At 32.9% G+C, this 20,668-nt stretch overlaps 2 protein-coding genes across 22 annotated transcripts in view; one reads left to right on the top strand and one right to left on the bottom strand.

Moving 5' to 3' along the window:
* Positions 1-20,668, top strand: part of LOC145936300 (CUGBP Elav-like family member 1-A) — a 384,349-nt gene that overhangs the window by 266,344 nt on the left and 97,337 nt on the right. For all 21 annotated transcript variants that reach the window (XM_083038373.1, XM_083038366.1, XM_083038387.1 and 18 more), the window contains one exon: positions 9,804-9,886. In XM_083038373.1, the coding sequence (XP_082894499.1) occupies positions 9,804-9,886 (83 nt within the window). The remainder of the gene's footprint in view (positions 1-9,803; positions 9,887-20,668) is intronic.
* The window catches only part of LOC145936302 (uncharacterized), a 64,375-nt gene that overhangs the window by 29,018 nt on the left and 14,689 nt on the right, over positions 1-20,668 (bottom strand). Inside the window, exon 3 of the mRNA XM_083038389.1 lies at positions 5,194-5,237. Coding sequence (XP_082894515.1) covers positions 5,194-5,237 — 44 coding nt within the window. The remainder of the gene's footprint in view (positions 1-5,193; positions 5,238-20,668) is intronic.

Below are 20,668 nucleotides of genomic sequence, written 5' to 3'. Positions count from 1 at the left end.
AAATCATTTCAATAAACGAGACGAGATAATGACAATAAGTGACAATAATTAGCTATAAATAATGCTTATGGCTAATTTAGATATTATAATATAATTCAATTTATAATATAAATTTTAATATAATTACAATATAATTTTAATATAATTATAATATAATTTCAATATAATTTTATATTTATAAAAAATAATTTTATTATATTTATCTCAATCTCACGTTGCAGCAAATTTTAGATGTAATTTATCTAAGAAATCGTACGTTATAATTTAACAGATCACTATTAAATTTAAATGAAAAATTTGCATAACACAGACGCAATCGAAGTTGTAAAGTGAGAAAATGGATAAAGATCTGTTACTACTGATTGTGAGACAAAATAATTGTTACGTATTCCACAAATATTGACCATAAGAAACCACCATGAGAAACATCTTGGAAGCAACATCTCCGGTTGATCTTACAAATCAAATCTGACAATATCTCTTGTGCCAGAGAATACAATGCAAGAAAAAGAAAGAAAGAGAGAGAGAGAGAGAGAGAGAGAGAGAGAGAGAGAGAGAGAGAGAGAGAGAGAGAGAGAGAGAGAGAGACTCTTCGAATGGAAAGATTCGTATTGCAAAGGATTCTCTCTCACCCTCCATCTTCCAGCCGAATTCGATCGTCTTGACGCAGCTGCAGTTGATTGTGATCGAGCCGGGGTTCCTTAGAGACTCGGCTTTGTTCTCGGTCTAATCACAGAATTTACGTTGCTTGATCGGTCAAAGGTAGCATTGCGGCTTGAGGTGCACACTCGACCGCACCTATACACCTGTGCCCAACGGAATACCGGGGTATCGTTCCTGCTGTTTGCACCTTGCAGCGATGCCCCCTTGATATCAAAGGTCAAGCATTCTGTAGGTACAGCCGCGAGATAACCGCGGATATAATTCAGTCTTATCTTTGTTCGTTAAACCCGATTTACGCATGTTGGGGTCTCTCGAGTGAATTTCGGAGAGTGATGTCTTTGTGCACCTTGTTTAGATACGCGCGTGCAATACGAGGGATATTCTTGATATGCTGAATTAAATATTCAGTGCAAGCGCACACATCATTTTTTCGATTCACATTCAGAAAACTCAAACTAGAATATTATTCATTTTATATATATATGTATATGTTTGAACATAACTACGCTGAAATAAATTAAAAACGTTTGGAAAATTGGACAAGTTTTATTTGAATACGCTGTTGAGTCATGAAATATTTCGCCATTAACATTCCGTCTCTATTTACAATGATGTTTGCAATGTTTTACCGTGAATATTTGCCGTAAATTGAAAACAAAACAAATCAGTGCAACACTTTACCCTCTTTACACGTTATATTCCGTACTTGGCGAATTCATGAGATCCAATTACACAGCTTCAATCCTCCGAAAATTATGTAACGAATGCGCAAGCAAAAATATTTAAAATTAATTAATCGTATTTGGCTCGTGTTTGGTTTCGGAGTTCGGATAAATACCAGGCATAACGCAAGGATGTTTCATTATCAATCAACACGATTCCATCTTTATTTCTGATGTGATATATGAACCAGAATATTTTGCGTATTATAAACCACGCATTCATATCGATGAAACTTATTTCCGCGCTGTAAATCACGACGGAAAAGTTTTATCTAAAGCAGTGAAAGCATTTCCGCCGTTTAACGTCGAATTTCCACGCAATCATTTCTCGGTTGGTTACATTAGAGTTTATCGAATATTATGAATTATTGTCACGCACACATCGAATGTTAATTAAAATTAATTGAAAGATAATTAACAAGTTATTTATTCAACGAGAGTCCGCATATATGATTGATCTCGACTCTGCGAAGCTTTTAAAAGTCCTCACAGAGCATTGGCAATTCAATTAAATAATAAACTAGAGCTATAAAATAGAGATTATACGAAATAATAAACATAATTATTATAAAATTTTATAATATATATATAATAATACTATTAATATATACATATATATGTATATATTGAATATATATTAAATAATATTATTAATTATTAATTTAAAAAATTCTTGCTATTTATAAATATATCCTTATGTATCATCATATGTACAAAAAAATATCGAAAAAATATTTCTCCGCTGCTTCTATCTATCAATTCTATCATTAAAACATATAATTCTCGATAAAAATCTTATCAATATTTCCTTGACAAAAAAACTCATCGTTCTATAATTATTAATTGTACATTTCCCAATTAATCTCAATTTATCTATTTAAATAACGATCTGCGATCGAACTGAACAATTCTTCTCTCACATGTCTTTCTAACAAAAGATTCCTCTAAATGCAAAAAAATACTTTGCTCGATAACTCTTTCTTATGTGATAATTTATGTCCTCTCCGAGAAGTTCCACGAAATTAGCTACTACTATCCGTGCATTTCCACGGCGCTGGAGAGAATCCGATGGCTATTCCGATTTATCCACCACCGCTATGGTCGACCAACAGAGCACATAGACACAGCCGAACATGGCGACGTAATTGACCGATTCAGCGGCTTTCTCTCTATACGCGCGATTTGAAATACTCCCGAAATACTCTTCGAAAAAAGGCAGGAAGATACCGTCGTCGGCGAAGGTATCATCGAACGGGATCTCGTGATCTTCATCGAGAGAGAATCGAGCTCGGTGTCTGCGACAAAAAAAATTTACGACCGCCAGCGCTCGCGCTATTAATGAGAACACAAGTTTGCTATAATTGGAGATACTTCGACCAGGCGACGATTTTAGACGAGCGATATTGATTCGGATCGTGTGAAGCGAAACTAGTTACATCGGGGGTTTCTAACGGGGATCGGCATTAGCTCGCATCCATGTCTGCGGTAGATTTCCCCGTGGACGCTAATCACGCACCGAGGTACCATAGTCGCGAGCTCATGGGATAATGCATCGTTTCCGATCGCCTATCGATCGATCAATTCATTTCGATCGATTACTCGGCGCGTCCTCTTTTCGCTAATAAATTAAAAGAGGTACTTAGTACTTTTTGCGTTTGATAAATTTTTTGGCGAAAATTCCGATTGCGAAATTTTTGATTCGTCGAAGACAGAGAGAGAGAGAGAGAGAGAGAGAGAGAGAGAGAGAGAGAGAGAGAGAGAGCCTTCAGCCTCCAATGTACACTCTGGGTTAATTGAAAGAATTTTTTTTCTATTTGCACATAATTCTGCCGACCTTTCGGCGTCTTTCGAAATTTTTAGAAATATATGTATATGTATATAGAAGCACATGCGACGATAATTTGCGCCTCGGACGATGAGAGTTTCACATATCGTACGGGCATAATCCGCAGTCCAATTAGCGATAATTACGACCTGAATTGGGAATTCCTAATGGTGGACATCCCCGTGTTGGTCCGTTCGTTTGTATATACCGTGATTTTTGCAGACGGCGTAATTCGAGGCTCAAATTAAATTCGCTTCCTCTCTCTTATAATGACGACGATCGGTTCATTTAAGTCACTAGGAGGAACTCTCTCTTGTCGCTATGTTCCTTTTTCTGTGCGACGCGACGTTGCGTCTCGCTGTTTTTTGGGATTTTTACCCGGCCGCAATCACGAGAAATATCAATTTTCTCGCATCTCGATATAAAATTCGAGCTAATTTTCAGTCTTATGCGCGCGACACTATTTTCATTGTTGGGAAAGAGAGAAAGATAAATTATAAATTGATTAATAATTTAGTTGCATTAATTAATAAATCTATATCTTCTTAGCTAAATGTACTAACAATAATCGTTTCGTTCAATGTTGTGAATACTTTTCTACTCGCGTGTATTACGTAATTGACATTGAATTCCTATTGCATAATTATTTTTTGTGCAGTATATTTGTTTAAGAATTGTTTTTTTCTTTATAAAAATATATTTTTTAATAAAATGATGGACATAAATTTTGATTATGGTATATCCCCTGTTTCTCAAACTCAAAAACATAAATATGTGACAGACTACTAGTAATCATTTAACAGTATCGCTTTCTTTGGTTAAGTCTTGCTTGTGTAGAATGACCAACGAAGCTGTTACCCTGGCAAAAACACACCGTCCAAACTAGTTCCGGAAATTACACCGGTTCGCGACACGCAGTCATGGAAACTATCGCTATTCGGGCCGGGTTGCAGATGCACTTGGGAATACTCGAGAACACTATCGCGCACAGCTTAATAATTTACTTATTAATTATTAATCTCAATTTACCTCTACAACGCGCGTATGGAGTAATTATATTGTATCTCGCATATGCGTTGTGAATCGAGCAAGTTATTAAAATTATTTTCTTCTTTCTCGTGAACACACATACAATGCTATCGTACTTTTTTCTTCATATTTATTTTGTATCAACAATATAAATATATTATCTTCTTTTCTTATTTAGCATCGTTATCATTACGACAGCGAGCTCAAGGTAAATCAAAATTTTGAAGCAGTTAAAGACTATAATTTTGATTAATATACGCACACACATAGATAAATAAATCTTGGATCAAAATATCCTTTTCTAAAAAAGATATGTAAAGTCGATACTGGCATATATCGAAATTTATTGTCGCTTTTCCGCGATGCTCATTGGCTGTCAAGATTCGCGTTGTGCGTTATATTCGTAGCATCGAGAGGCTGTCATCGCGAGAGTTAGTAGTTCAACAGTTTGTTCAAAATAAAATTAAATAAAATAATATGTTTTAAATAATATGTTATAATACTTTAAACTTGATTAATATTCTTGACAGTTATCAGCTGATTTCTGTCAAAAAATATTAATCGCGGATAAAGTATTATAATATATTATTTAAAACACATTATTTTATTTTATTTTATTTTGAACAAACTGTTAAACTATTAATCCTCGCAATGACAGCCTCTCGATACTACGAATATAACGCACAATGCGAATCGAAACAGCAGGAAAAGATGCAACAATACTTGCGAGAATCGCCTTAACATGCCTTTTTTAGAAAGAGATGTTATAATATTTTTAATTCGATTAATATTTTTGACAATAGCTGATTTTTGTCAAAATATTAATCGCGAATAAGATATTATATAACATATTATTTAAAATGTTACTATTTTAATATTTTCAACATATTATATACATCTCCATATTACCGCTATAGAAATGTTAATAAAATTTTAAAACAATTTCTTACTCACCGATAGGCGCAATAGCTGAGTTGTAGTACACAGCACACATTGATCTGAAAACAAAATATTCAAATTATGTAATATACATATACACTGGCGGATCCTGGGGGGGGGGGTTTAACCCCCCCCCCCTTGCAAATTAAAAGAAACAGTTTTGCTGATATTATTGTTTAAAAAATATAAATAAAGAAAAACAAACATTAAAGAGCTATCGACGTCAGGATCCGCTAGTGTAAATATATAAGTATAAGATACACTGTAAATTATACTCATTACGCATTCAAGGAGTTAAGTATAGATTAAGTCAGACATAGGACGAAATGATGAGATAATTTCATTGCACGAAAATAATTAGGTGAAATTCTTTATATCTATATAATATATATATATATATATATAATATAAATATAATATATATTATATCTATATAATATATATTATATAAATACAAAGAATTTCGCCTAATTATTTTCGTACATCAAAATTATCTCATCATTTCGTCCTATGTCTGACTTAATCTAAACTTAACTCCTTGAATACGTAATGAATATAATTTCCAGTGTATCTTATACATACATATTGTATATATTATATAGATATAAAGAATTTCGCCTAATTATTGTCGTGCAACAAAATTATCTCATCATTTCGTCCTATGTCTGACTTAATCTACACTTAACTCCTTGAATGCGTAATGAGTATAATTTCCAGTGTATCTTATACATACATATTGTATATATTACATAGATATAAAGAATTTCGCCTAATTATTGTCGTGCAACGAAATTATCTCATCATTTCGTCCTATGTCTGACTTAATCTAAACTTAACTCCTTGAATGCGTAATGAGTATAATTTACAGTGTATCTTATACATACATATTGTATATATTATATAGATATAAAAAATTTCGCCTAATTATTGTTGTGCAACAAAATTATCTCATCATTTCGTCCTATGTCTGACTTAATCTACACTTAACTCCTTGAATGCGTAATGAGTATAATTTACAGTGTATTTTATACTTTTATATATATATATATTTTATATATATATTTTATATAGACAATATATTATATATATATAAGTATAACATATAAGATACACTGGAAATTATACTCATTACGCATTCAAGGAGTTAAGTGTAGATTAAGTCAGACATAGGACGAAATGATGAGATAATTTCGTTGCACGAAAATAATTAGGCGAAATTCTTTATATCTATGTAATATATACAATATGTATGTATAAGATACACTGGAAATTATACTCATTACGCATTCAAGGAGTTAAGTGTAGATTAAGTCAGACATAGGACGAAATGATGAGATGATTTCGTTGCACGAAAATAATTAGGCGAAATTCTTTATATCTATGTAATATATACAGTATGTATAAGACACACTGGAAATTATACTCATTACGCATTCAAGGAGTTAAGTATAGATTAAGTCAGACATAGGACGAAATGATAAGATAATTTCGTTGCATGAAAATAATTAGGTGAGAAATTCCTTATATCTATATAATATATATATACACACACTGGCAAATCTAGAGGGAGGGGGGGTTAACCCCCCCCTTGCAGATTAAAAGAAACAATTTTGCTGAATTTGTTTAAAAAATATAAATAAAGAAAAACAAACATTAAAGAGTTATCGACGTCGTTGATCCTGGAATAAAAGCTAATCATGAAACCAAAAATATTAAATAAAATAATTTTGCAACCCCCCCCCCCCCCCCCATAACGCCGTCATGATTCGCTAGTGTACATGTGTGTGTTGAATATCTCATAAACAATACAGTTTCAAAAAAATGTATAATAACATATAAAATAAAATAATATAATGTTTTAGATAATATGTTATAATACTTTAAATTCGATTAATATTTTTGACAGTTATCAGCTGATTTCTGTCAAAAAATATTAATCGAAAATAAAGTATTATAACACATATTATTTACAACATATTACTATTTTAATTTTTGTAACATATTTTTATTTTAAAATTTAATTAGTAAAGTAACGCTTTAATCAATTGATTTCTGTAAAAAAATATTAATCGAGTTTAAATAAAGTTTATATATATTTTTTTTTAATATTATTTTTTCAAATACAAAACTGAAGAAAGGCGCTTAGGCTGTTCATATTTTTCGACAAAAATTGTTCATTTCTTTTAACCATACACGCACAAAGGTATTTTTTATTTATCTTTAAAATTAGCTGAGGAATAAAAGACATAATAATTCACAAACAAGAATGTGAGAGCAAGTGGAAGTTGACGTTAATACCTAGACGAATAAGATCATTTGTAGACACGAGTATTACAACAGCTTTGTCGGCGGGTGGCAAAAAGGTGCGTGAAAGTAGTTTCCAAGTAGTGATTTAAAGGTCTATCGAGCGATGATGCCTTAAGATTACTTACTTGCCGGAACATAATTTCCCGGCTCCCGGCTGCGTCTTCATGCCGTAATTTACGGAAACCTACCGGCAATATGTTGAGAATGTCACTCGCCTTGATAAATCATGCATGTGAGAAAATTTACTTCATTCGGAATACGATAATCTTGATTCACGAACCTTTAAATTATCCTCAAATTAAAATTTAATTCCTATTAATCTTTTTAGCTTTTAAATATGTATTAATTCGCATTAAAAGAGCAAATACGCGAAATGTTGAAGAAATATTAGGTATATATTATTGTGATCTGTCTATTTATGTTATTATATTTTTTGTGACTTCTTTGTAAAATTATCCCGTTGTTAATGATCTCTCTATTAATGAAGCTTTCCTCTGCGTGATCTCAAATTACGTAGGGATCAAAACGAAATGTTATACGCAACCTATAGCCTCGAATAAACTCCTTTTTCGATTAGGTTGAACTTAATACGTTGGTCCTAACATTCCGGACCTTTCGCTACGTATCGGGTTGCACGATTTGCAATTATGTATTCATCGCGATACCATGCGTTATTCAGTGCGATATTGAATATCGCGTTGCCAAACAAAACATTGCGGAATATCGGGATTTCCTCGAGTAATTGGAAGGCTTGTTACCGAAACTATTACCGCGATCGCATTATAATTACACTCTCTGTGCTCAGCGCTGCGTTACAGGTTTATCATAATTTCCTATACACCGTAAATAGGAAACCTGTTAATTGAACCTGACCGTTATTAACTTGCGGTACTACTAACTCCGCGCTCACGACACCTTAATTATCTGTTGTTTACTTAGCACAAAGAGAGTCCTGAGGCATATGTTATATTTGGAAAATCTAATCGATGTAGTAACGAAGTTGTCTCGATATGACGATTAAAAATGATTTAAAAGACTCTATTTAGATTTAGTTTATAAATTTCTATTCACATATACAAATACAAATATACAAATACACGCATACACATACGAGACAATTTTTTCACAATTAATTTCCATAGATTTTTTATGTGTAGATTCAAATTTTTATATAAATTTTACCTTATAAATGTTTAATTTTATAGCTCTTGGTTTCAGAGAATTTTCTGTCTCATCACAGACTCCAAATCTCAAATATTTTATTCAACAAATTTTTAATATTTGTCTGATAGTATTGAATTGTGTGTGTATATATTCTTCATTATTCGACGATTTTTTATTTTTGTTGAGTCTTGAAATCATTTTGAATTATTTTAGTTAAACCGATAAATTTTCATTTCCATGTAGCTTTCGTTTTACAAATCCTCGCGATTTTCCAACATATTTTTATTTCTACAGATCCTCAGTCCCATGATGGCAATTCTTTCTACAAAACCATTTCACAAATCAAGCCATAGATTTATATATATATATATATTATACTTATAAATTACAGCGTTTAACAAAGCTTCTATCTTTCTGTTTTCGTTCGATAAAAAAATTAAGAATTCGATCTTTATTCCGACTCTAGACAAACTAACGATTCACTTGGGATGTTAGAGATATCGAAGAAGGACAGGGATCGAGTACACGATGCTCGAGAAAGAGACGGGGATCATAGGCGATAGATTGGCGTATCGAACTTTTGGCAATTCGTAACTATCGACCGGTTAAGGCTTGGATGGCGTCCAGCCTCGACAACCGGGGGATATGGAAGACCCTTGATGAGATCCCCGAGAACCGACCTCACTCTTTCCCCTCTGATCGTCTCTCCCATATCGAACCTGTCACCGGTGGTGCGAACTCCGTGGCCATTCGCGTCTATCATAGAGTTTCTTGTTGATAGCCACATCGGTTATGATAACCCGCACTGTAGAACTTGTCATTCACTTACTGCTAGAAAGTAGCAACGCGGTTTCATAACTTTTGTATATCTTTTCCTTTTATAGCAGAATATGAAAATTTTATGTCAGTTAAATCAGTGGACGGAAATTTTGGCAAATTAGTCTGCCATTAACCAAAGAAAATTTTCTGTTGTGAATAAATTGTATCTGACAAAAAGCTGAAAATAACTATAATTCGCGAAATAATATTTAGTCGACATCGGGAACGATTTCATTTTATTTTTGGCTAGTGAAATAATTAATTAGGCTAATATTCTCCAAATACCTAATTAATTATAATTTTTAATTTTACGTATTTTAATTTTTTTGTTACAGGATGTTGCTTCGTAACTTTTTACACCAGAAAAGCAGCCTTGGCAGCGCAGAATGCTCTTCATAACGTCAAAACCTTTAGCGGGGTAAGTGAATTATTTATAAATAATTTCAAGTGTAATTGTACGATACAACTATATATATAGTGCAACTATATATATAAAACTATATATATAGTGCAACTATATATATAATGCTACAAAAATGGATAAGATTAGAATTGATTTTATGAAACTGGCAAAAATATATATTAAAACTTTGTGTAACATAAGTTTATTACAAGTACGCGATTATCTTTAGAATTGATAGCTTAAAACGTAACATGATATTGTATTGTACAAATATGACGAGCGATGGCTTCAGGATGATTATCTTTCAAACAGAACCCAAGTTTAGTCATCTCTGAATCACAAATCACTGTTGCTATATGTATCAGCATTGCTGATAGAAATGTTTGGATAGCTTCAGCATATTCCGAGTACTGAATCAATCGCCAAACGCATCCGTTTAGCCGAATAATGAACGTTTACGCAGATAATTATCCAAGTGACGATGATTGACCGAATAATGAATATTAATACGGTTGATCGCTCGAATAAATTATTCAAATCAACATGACAGCCCAATGAATCTTCAAGTAATCATCGAGTATAAGCGAACGGTCTGCTGCAAACGACGTCTATTTATTGATCAAAACTGTATCTTTTCTAAACAGTTGATTCCTTTTTTAATCGCCGTTAAAAAAGTATAATCACTTCGATATTAATATTTTTAAAAAAATTTTTTTTAATATTAAGACTTTTTAATTACATAAAAATGCAAAATTGTTTTTGATGATAAAATATATCGTCATTCTTTCTTTACTATTCATCGATTTTACAGACGATAAAAATAACAAAGTAGAATTGTAAAAAGAATTAATTAAAATAGATATATATATAAGATTATTCTTTTTACTTAAATAATCATCATTATCGTTCTTATAATCTTGCTAATAAGATATATTAATATAAATTCATAAAAGTAAAACTAGGAAATTTAAAATTTATTATTAGAGTATATATGTACATTTATCAACTCTAAAATAAATGCTGGTGTTTAACAAAGCAGTTGGGGATTAAAAATGGCGATTATAAAGGAAAGTATACACAAGAGAATCGTGACGTATATACAAATGAAGAGAATTAAACAATCTTCTTGTCAGCGCTAATTGATTTAATTGGAACAGGGATTAGAGAAAATTTCAAATGACGCACTTTTAAGCATCTCTTTCTTTCTCTCTTTTTTTTCTCCCCCCTCCCTCTCTCTCTCTCTCTCTCTCTCTCTCCCTTATTCTTTCTGTTTCTCTCTCGAATATCCGAAGCCGGAATTCCATTATGAAGCCCTCGATCCTCTTTTCGATTCGAGATAACGCCGTCCCCGTCTGGAAAAATATTCCGTCGGAAAAGCGGCTTTCCTTTCTTCAGGTTTTGGCGTCCCGTCGATTACAGGCGACCGGGGCCTGAAGATATCGTTGGAAGTAAGCTCGTACGATAATTACAGTTTCCCTGGAAACTTTCGATGCAATTACGAGACGTCATTACGAGTATTTAACCAAGCAGGCTCGGCTATTCCGCCCTTCTTCCCTCCTTCTCCCTCTTCCAGCTTGTACCTGCCTCTCATACGCGCGCGCTTATGCCTGAATTTACGAGAATAATTATTATCGATCGTAAGCGAAAGGGCGTGTTGAACGGGCGACGATTCCTATAAAGCCGCATGCGGATTGCCAACAACGCTCGATATTAAATGTGGCTGAACCACGTAGTAAATTGCAATCAATTACATAATATAATATTTCATTGCATCTTGAAAATCTTGTTTTTATTAGCGGTAAAATTTAATAATGCACAATAATATGTAATATGATCTTTTAAATATATACTCGTTTAAATGAAATTAATATATTATCATTAACAAGCAGTGGTTTCACAGTTATAAGTACAGCACTCACTAATAATGAAAAAAATCAATTAGGGATAGTGGGTGATTTTTCAATAAAAGATGAGACAGAGAGAGTGTGAATGTTTTCAGTGAAATCTTGTTTACTCATTGGTTTTCGATGAAATTTTGTCACTGCTTCAGTGATATATTTAATAATTCAGTTTAAGAAAGTATTTTACAAATTATATAATTCTGTTTAGAAGTCTCTCTTTCCATCTAATTTATTATTAAGTTTCACTAAATAGCATTGTGTTTATATACATATATCAAATAGTATGATAATTGCAATTTGATTTTTTGATTTTTGATCACGCGAATTCTATCACTAATTATAATTCCGAGGCTTATATTTAATAAAATTACCAAAAATTCAGTTATACTCTTTTTTTTTAATTAAATGCAAGAATAATAAAGTAATACAATTTAAGGATTAAGACAAAAAAAATTCTGAATATACATTAAAAATTTCAAACATTAATCAGCTTTTTCTAGAGATAGGGATCAATCTTGCAGGTAATTTAAAGTCATGCCTTATTGTAAGATACTTTGTTTAAGAAAATAAATCTTTATTGACCCATCGGGCAGCGTGAAACAACGAGCTTTTCTTATGTATCATGCGGCGGCAGCATCTTCTTGGCACCGCTTCAGACACCTTTTCACACTCAAGTATAGCAGTTGCAGCACGATAGTTGCAAATGCACCACCATGGTATTTAAATCGCCAAAAAACTGACAATATATTCTCACTACATATAGTGATGTCTTTACGCAATTAATAAATCTTCTTCACTTTTTATAAGAAAACTAATTGCATCGCTATTTAATTACTGCTGAAACTTTCTCATTTGAAATTATTTTTTTCTAACATTAATGATATATACGGCTATCATTGTTAAATTTAAATCTGTCATATTTAGAATTTAATTTTTATTACTAATTTTATCTTTTTTAAAGAAATGCAATTTCTAATGAGATAGTAATTTTAAGAAAATTATGAACTCCAAAGATATTTTCTGCTGTTTTAAAACATTTACAAAATGCATACGTACATTATTCGAAATTAGTAAGAAAAAATGAATAAGCTAAATAATGAATTTGTATTTTTTGTTTCTGAGAGAATTTCTTGATTTTTGTAACTAAACAAATTGCATAACAAAAATATGTGTGACGCGATTTGCTGCGATTTACTGAAATTATACATTGTTTGATGCGTCACGCGAATAAAAAATTCCATTTCGATAAAAAAATTATATTTCCTGTCCGAATTTAATTGCTAACATGATTCATTGTGTAACATGATTCATAACGAAACAGTTATTTTAAAAAGATCGCCTAATTTTAAAATAATAAAATAAGAAAAAAGTGCGCTCTTACAATAAGACATTAAGACATTTAAACAATGGCGTTGTAAACAATAATCTGTTTCCGTTATTTGATATTACTTGTTTAATTTAATTGATATTTTATACTTCAAACCCATCAGTCTTCGTTTACGAAAAATTTTAAGCACTTAAGAAGCAAAAATTCCTTGCTTTCAAAAAAAGTCGCGTGCCATGGAAGAGGCCGAATCCGAGACTCTTATGCCGGCTGTTAATTAAGGGGGTTAAATAGTCGGAAGTCGAGCAGTTGCTCTCCAAGAAAGAGCGTGCGATGGATAATGCTCGATCGGAAATGGAGTAATAGAAAAGAAGCCTAGAACACAAGGATTTTCTCTGATCCAGGAGAAAGGGGAGGAGAAGAGAACATTGACAAGGAAATGAAGCGTCCTCGAATGGCGCATAAAAAAGGAGAGAAAGAGAAAGAGAGAAAAAAAGAAGGTAAATGGAAAGGCTAGAGAGAAAGAGGAGGAGGAAGGATGAATTGCAGAACGACGTTTTTGCAATGAAAAGGGTTGACTGAGTATAAGTGGGTAGCTGAAAGGAGCAAGAGTCGAAAGAGGAACGAGAAAGAAGCGGCCGAGAGCGAGGAGGACGCTCGGGGGGTTGCAAACTCCCGAATGGGGGAGGGAAAGGGGAATAAGGAGGCAAAGAGAGAAGCTGGTGCGGGCGAAAGGGGGTGGTAGATAGGGGGCGAACAGAGGACGGCTTGTGCATTTGAAGGAGTTTAGCTTTTCTCGTATCAGATTTCGTTTCCACGAGTGGCGTCGAGTTGAGAGGTCTGTGTTGGCTCGGAGAAATGACTCGAGAGCCCGAAACCTCTCCCTCCCCCTTCCTCCCTCTTCTCTCTCTCTCTCCTCTTACCATCGACTTCTTTAGCCACCCCCTCGCAGGCTCCCTACTCTGTACCAGTGCCGAATATACCAGCATCGCCCTTATTCTGTGGCCAACGGCAGATTTATTTCGCACGAAAACTGACGAAAGAGATCCTCCCCTGTTTCCTAAACGTGAGTCGCACAGATCGATTTCTAGTGTTTTTGTGACAATTTGACGCACTAGTTTATAATTGAGATTATAGTTTACAATTTAGATTTCAATTCTGGGTTTCAAACATTTCTTCAATGCTGTTCATCGACAGTTATTCTTAAAATTAATATAATTTTTAAATGTATTCTTATCTTCTACATGGACATTTATTTGGTATTTATTTGAACATCTATTTAGCAGCAAGAAAAAAATTAATAAAATTATATATTTTAACATAATATTATTATATTAATATTATTGATGTATATTACTTGAGATGAAATAATTAATTATATTTTAATATTATATACTTTCTATTTCTACAAAAAGATACGAGAAATATTATAACAAAACAAATATTATGCCATTGATTTTATTTAAAAAGAATATTTTCACAATTAAAATTATTGAATTAATAAATTGTTAAAAAATGTAGCAACCAATTATTGTACAATAATTTATCGTAAGCACACACACATCATGTGTATAGTTGAAGTGTAAGTGCTCAAAATAATGTTTGAAAAAAAAATGTATTTTATTCTTTTCGATGTAAAATATATTCCTTTACTTTCATTTATTTCAATATAAAATCTGTATTTTAACTTGTGAAAATTTGTTTAAAAAAACTTTACGTACGACTTTTATTACCGGCGAGAGATTCGTATGTGTAAATCGATATCGAACGAAGAAAAAAAAGGTATTTACTTCTATAATCGAAATAACGGAGTATCTCGCGGCGATTTTGCGGTAAGGAAGAGGGAGGAGAACGTCTGGCTCGTAGCCGCGAAATTGGTGGAAAATCGTGGCGAATTTACAAGCGTGCATACCGCGCTCTCAACAATGCGTAATATTATTAAAGCGTTGCGGGACGAGAGATATTGGAGAGCTAGTAGGCAAGATACAAATGGAAAATGAAACCATTATATGGCAAACGCTTTGGCGCGATCGATGGATGCGTGGAAATGGCGTTACAGAAAATTCCTCGATAACGTGTTAGCTATTCTTTTGGAAAATCTGTGTAAAGTTGTATAATGCAAACAGTTTATATGAAGAATCTTTTTAAAGTACTTCAATTTCAATTATATTTCGGCAAATATCACTTTTATTTAACATTTTCTAATATTTAATTTTAATGTTAACAGTTCGAACTTTATTGAAGTTAAATAGAATCATTCGATTCGAAACGAAATGTTGATATAAAATTAAATTATCATTAAAATTCTAAAATATTCTTTCCTGAAAAATTAATAAAATAAAGAAATTCCCACAAAAATGCCGCAAATGTTACATTTTTTAAACATGATGTATGCAAATATGTTGAATTTATTAACATTTAACTGAGATGTGAATTTGTATATGTATAATAATTTAAAAAGAGCATTAATTTTTAATAAAATACGAGATATTTTCATTAAATATTAAATAAATATTAAATGATAAAATAATGTATAATAATTTGTTTAATTTCTGTAAATATTAAAAAATGTTGCTTGTAATGCCTTTCTATTAAAAAAAAATGCTAATAAAAAAGTAAATCTAACCAAGCAATAGCTGGCAAGTTATCGAGATCAGAATAAAAAAATAAAAAATATATTTCGAAACATGTATATATATATATAAGAAGAGAAAGAAAGAGAGAGAGGCGAATAGTAGAAACGAAAGTAACTCTCTTTCCTTATTCGACGCCGTCCAGTCTCGTGACCGTAAAGAGTTCTAAAATATTCAGGATAACCCTGGAGTCAGTTGACTGGATATTAACGATCAATATCAATGGTATGTCTGCTGAAATGTCTACTGAAATTCGAAATGCATCGATTATGTATGGTTTAAAAAGAGAGCGGTTGAGAGGAGAACAAAGAGGAAAACCGAGAGAGAAATTCAATAAACCGCTATTATACATTCGATAATTCACGTTAATAATACGTCTGTTCGCTCGATCGCGTATATGCAGATATAAATGATGCGTGTACAGCTATATTGCCACGATAGCGCGATGAGTCACGCCATGACACTTTCCGCAAAATAACGATAATCGATGCAGCCTTTCCGCGAACATCGTGGTGACTTCGCTTATTTTACAACACCTGTCACTCTCGACAAGACAATCTTCGAATACCGATATCGTGTATCGTATATTGTATATTTCATTCGAACGAGAATTAAAGCGTATTTCTAGTAAATCTAGTAAGGAGGCGAGAAATCAGCACAGACAAAATTGTCTTCGAGATTTTGTTTTATCATATGCAATTAAAAAACCCATATGAATAATTTTATTTATCATGTATTGTCATGTATTATCATACAATCGATCAATTTTAAAGAATTATTTAAAAAGCTGAATTAATCGATGTGTTATATCAACCATATATATTTAGCATAGCTTTATTTTTCCTCCATTTATATTAAGTAAATATAGAAAACTGATATTTCTAAAACCATTTTTAGCAAATTTTACATTTAACTCATTACGACATAAGGCAATAAAATAAATCCTAGATACAAATTCTGCTGATACAAATAACATTCGTAATGACTGTAATAAAATATGAGACATACTTTTTTTAATACGCATGAAACATAGATAGTATTAGAGACATTAGCCTATAAAAAAAATTTTTGTTACTTAACTTTGTTTTGTATGTATCATATATAAACAACATAAAATTTTGATCGGCATTATATCGAGAGTACAATTTTCAAGTAAAGTAAACATTAAATACTTTATATCCTGCAGCTAAAAGCTATAACTGTAAGGTTCAGATAACGAAAAATATATTTCACGCTCATTATTAACGAATATTAAGTATAAATTATTATCCAATTTGCATGAATAAATAGCGACAATTTAATCTGCAGTTTTTGATTTATTGACATATGGATTTCATCGGGCATATGATTTAATGAAGCGACTACCGGGCTATTAAATCCGATGTTTACTGTATGCAGTCGATATATTTCAATTAAAATGATATGATTTTGCCGTGCCGTCGCCATAATACAAAAAAGACGATCTTAAATATTGGCAAATGCCCAGCTAGTAGCCTAAAAATAAACCACTGTTGATCGTAAAGCGACAAAGACATCCAGACTAGCCCATTCTGTTTTTTCACTTAATGTCTTTTAAAGAGAGATGAAGAGAAGAAAAATAAGAAAGACGATAACACGCGAACGGAAGAAGGCTTGACCCATATTTCCGTCTTAAATAACACCAACAGTTCACCTGTTAGTTTCGCAATCAGTGCATTCATGCATTTCTGTGCCAAGAAATCGATTTCTCTGTTATTAATTCTAGTCTCATATTTGTCAGAAAAAAATATATATTAAAAAAAGACATACAAATATTCAAATAAGTTTTGTTTTGATCGAATATTGAACTGACTCTTAATTAAAAACATGTTTCGCGTGAAAAATGAAAATGTTAAAAAAAATTGCAAAATTATTACAAGTTATTTACGCATCAGTTATTGCTAAGAAAACTGGATTGTAATTTACAAATAGATTGCAAAATTATTATAATTACAAAATCTGCAATTGACAGAAAGCGCGTACTTCAAAAGAACGAATTGTTATATTTATTGCAAAAAAAAAAGAGGACAAACCAAACTGTGATATATTTTGCACAAGTTTAATTAATTAAAAAACAAGATCAGAAATCTTTAACGCATGACATAAAAATCTAGGGTCAGTTACCTCCGTCTCGTTCGATAATTCAAAGGAGGACGTGAAAATTGAATCGTAAAACGTACTGAGCATCAGAACGAAGATACGTGGGATGTGTACATAAACGCGAGGCGACAAAGTCGTAAACCGAATAATTAACTTCTCCGTTTCCGTCTCTTTTTATCTCTCCGTCGCATTTCGGTCGCACGTTGGAAAGAAAGTACGAGCGTTATGGTGAGATCCGAGCGTATATAATTTGTCGCCAATTAAACGATTTCTATCTCGCGCGTATACTTTCTCTCTTTCTTCCTCTCTCTCTCGCTCCTTCTCGGCGTCTTTCTGCGAAGCCGAACGCGATTGTTGGCTCAGAAAAACGGAGTCATCGACCGTCTGATGCGGGCGCGAAGAACCGGAAGCGCTTCCACTTCGCAGAGGCGAACGTCGTAATCGCATAACGACATCGTATGATTCTCCGGGGCGCTAACGAACACCCTCTACACCCACCCCTCGACCTGCCATTACCCTGTGCGCGCTGTAGTAACAAAAAATAATGGACGTCATTATCGGTCCGAGATAATGGTCGCGGATGAAGAGGAGAGAAAGAGAGGAAGAGGTGGAGAAGCGAAATGACGATCGACGGATGAATGTGAGGAAAAAGGAAAATGTTGAAATCGGCGAAAACGCACCATACCAACGACAATCGTGTCGTTTCTGGGATTGTTTCGATTTTTTGCCGGACTGCATTTGAGCGTGTCACGAAATTCTCGATTAACATTGCGAGTTAAGCACCGAAAAGGGCAGCATACGCGATTTTTGCACTTTAAAATACATTAGTAGACAAGACTGTTTTGTCCATTAAATGTACATTGTGTTTAAAAGTTAAAAGAATTTAGAAAATTCCTAAGAAACAAAAAAGCGTTATATTAAAGATATTATAATTATATATTTCTGATATATATTAGTTAAAAGAATTTAGAAAATTCCTAAGAAATAAAAAAAAGTGTTATATTAAAGATATTTTAATTATATATTTCTGACATATAACTACACATAACTAAATTAAACATATTTCTGATAGATAACTACACATAACTAAATTAAACATATTATTGCCAAATATATATATATAACAATGCTAATATGACATTTAAAATGTTCTTTCCATTTATGCAAATTAAAAAATTAAATGTACGTCACATTGCAATTCAGTGATAATTTGTATCAAATAACTTGCATCTCTTGTCTGCACCAGCAAAACAGAAATAATTATATGTATAAAAGTTGGGGGCTCTTGGTATTTATCACGGAAGCTGACGCGAGTTGTCCAGGCGTTCCGGCGGAATTGCAAGACGTCGTAGCATGCTGGAGTTTCGCGAGTCGGCCGACAGACGCAGTCTAACGAGTGCGGAAAAAATCAAACAAACAAACACGTGAAAAGCAGCGGAAGAAGAAACGCGGAAGAATTCGATTTGCGTCGCGGTGTTGCACGGGCAGTAACACAGCGAGCTCAATTATCGTCGCGAAAACGTCAGGCGGCCGCGCGCGTGCAGCCGCGGGCTAAATTGCGTCCCATTTCTCAGCAACTTTTTCAATTTGTCGCGACTCGGGCAACTAATTACTGGGCCGAAATGACTTTCGCCTCACCGCGAACCGGTAGCTTTAGCTTTTAGTCCACGACAACGAGCGGTGTCGCGGCTCGCCGAGACGAGCGATTTTTCGAATATGCGATCGCCGCGGCGTGACGTATTGCATGATGCGGCCACGTGCGAGTGGCATGTTTGATGCGAAATCAATGAGGAAGTAGAAAGAGAGGACGGAAGAGGAAAATTCGCAAAGCGACAGTTTGATTACGTCGGATTTGGTGAGGTCATGAGGCAAATTAAACGGGAGATTTTAAGCGACTCACGACGGGGCGATAACGCTCTCAGATGCCGGTATTGTTATCAACGTAATTGTTAAAATGTATGGTATTGACGTGCCCGCTTTTTTGGAGATAGCAGCATTGCTTCTGTGCTTGCAGCACTGCTTTTGTTCAGAGTCGAAGCTCACGGGGGTTAATCGCTTGTGCCAGTCGAGAAAAAATATATTTAAAAATAAAAAATATGAAATATATTTTCTAAAAATAAAATATGAGGATGTTTTAATTGAAATATAATCTTGAGTTTTTTATATTTAAATAATATATAAAGCAACAAGTCTCGCCAGTGCGATCAATATCACGATATGATAGCGCAGATTTAAGAAATATTAGATATTATCTCTCTCATACGGAATGTATTATTATATATGTTCACTCTTGCACGCTGTTATGACAGCTGCAATCTCAAACTGATTTCACGCCCACGTTATTCTCAGTGCAGTTATCCTCGTACACAACTTATCTTGTTCAAAATGTCATTGAAAAATTATTTATTTACACGTCAGATATGAGAAAAATATTTATCTATTTTCATGCTCTTCACATCATCCTTTATTGGATATTGTAAAGATCTTTTTCGGATCGACAATATTCTTTCGGATTTAAATACTTTATCAATCTTTCTTTAAAGAAAAGATAAGAAATGTCAAGTATCCAACCTTGCAAATAGAATTCGCCAAAATATTTTCTTAATTACAAATAAATTATAAAATATATTATATTATAAAATTATAAAATATATTGCAAGATTATAGTAATATGTGAATATCGAATATTTTTTTTTTTTTGTTCAATTATTAATTATTAGTAAATGGATCATTTAATCGATTGCTTTCATCGACATGCATGGTATTTAAATACAAAAATATGTTTATATATAAATTATTAAGAAAATATTATAATAATTAT

Source organism: Prenolepis imparis, unplaced genomic scaffold (genome assembly GCF_030444845.1).
Source record: "Prenolepis imparis isolate NDT839.2.m4 unplaced genomic scaffold, iyPreImpa1.0 SCAF_5, whole genome shotgun sequence".
Classification (NCBI taxonomy): domain Eukaryota; kingdom Metazoa; phylum Arthropoda; class Insecta; order Hymenoptera; family Formicidae; genus Prenolepis; species Prenolepis imparis.
Note: the sequence above shows the minus strand (reverse complement) of the source record. Positions and strands in the feature narration are given on the sequence as shown.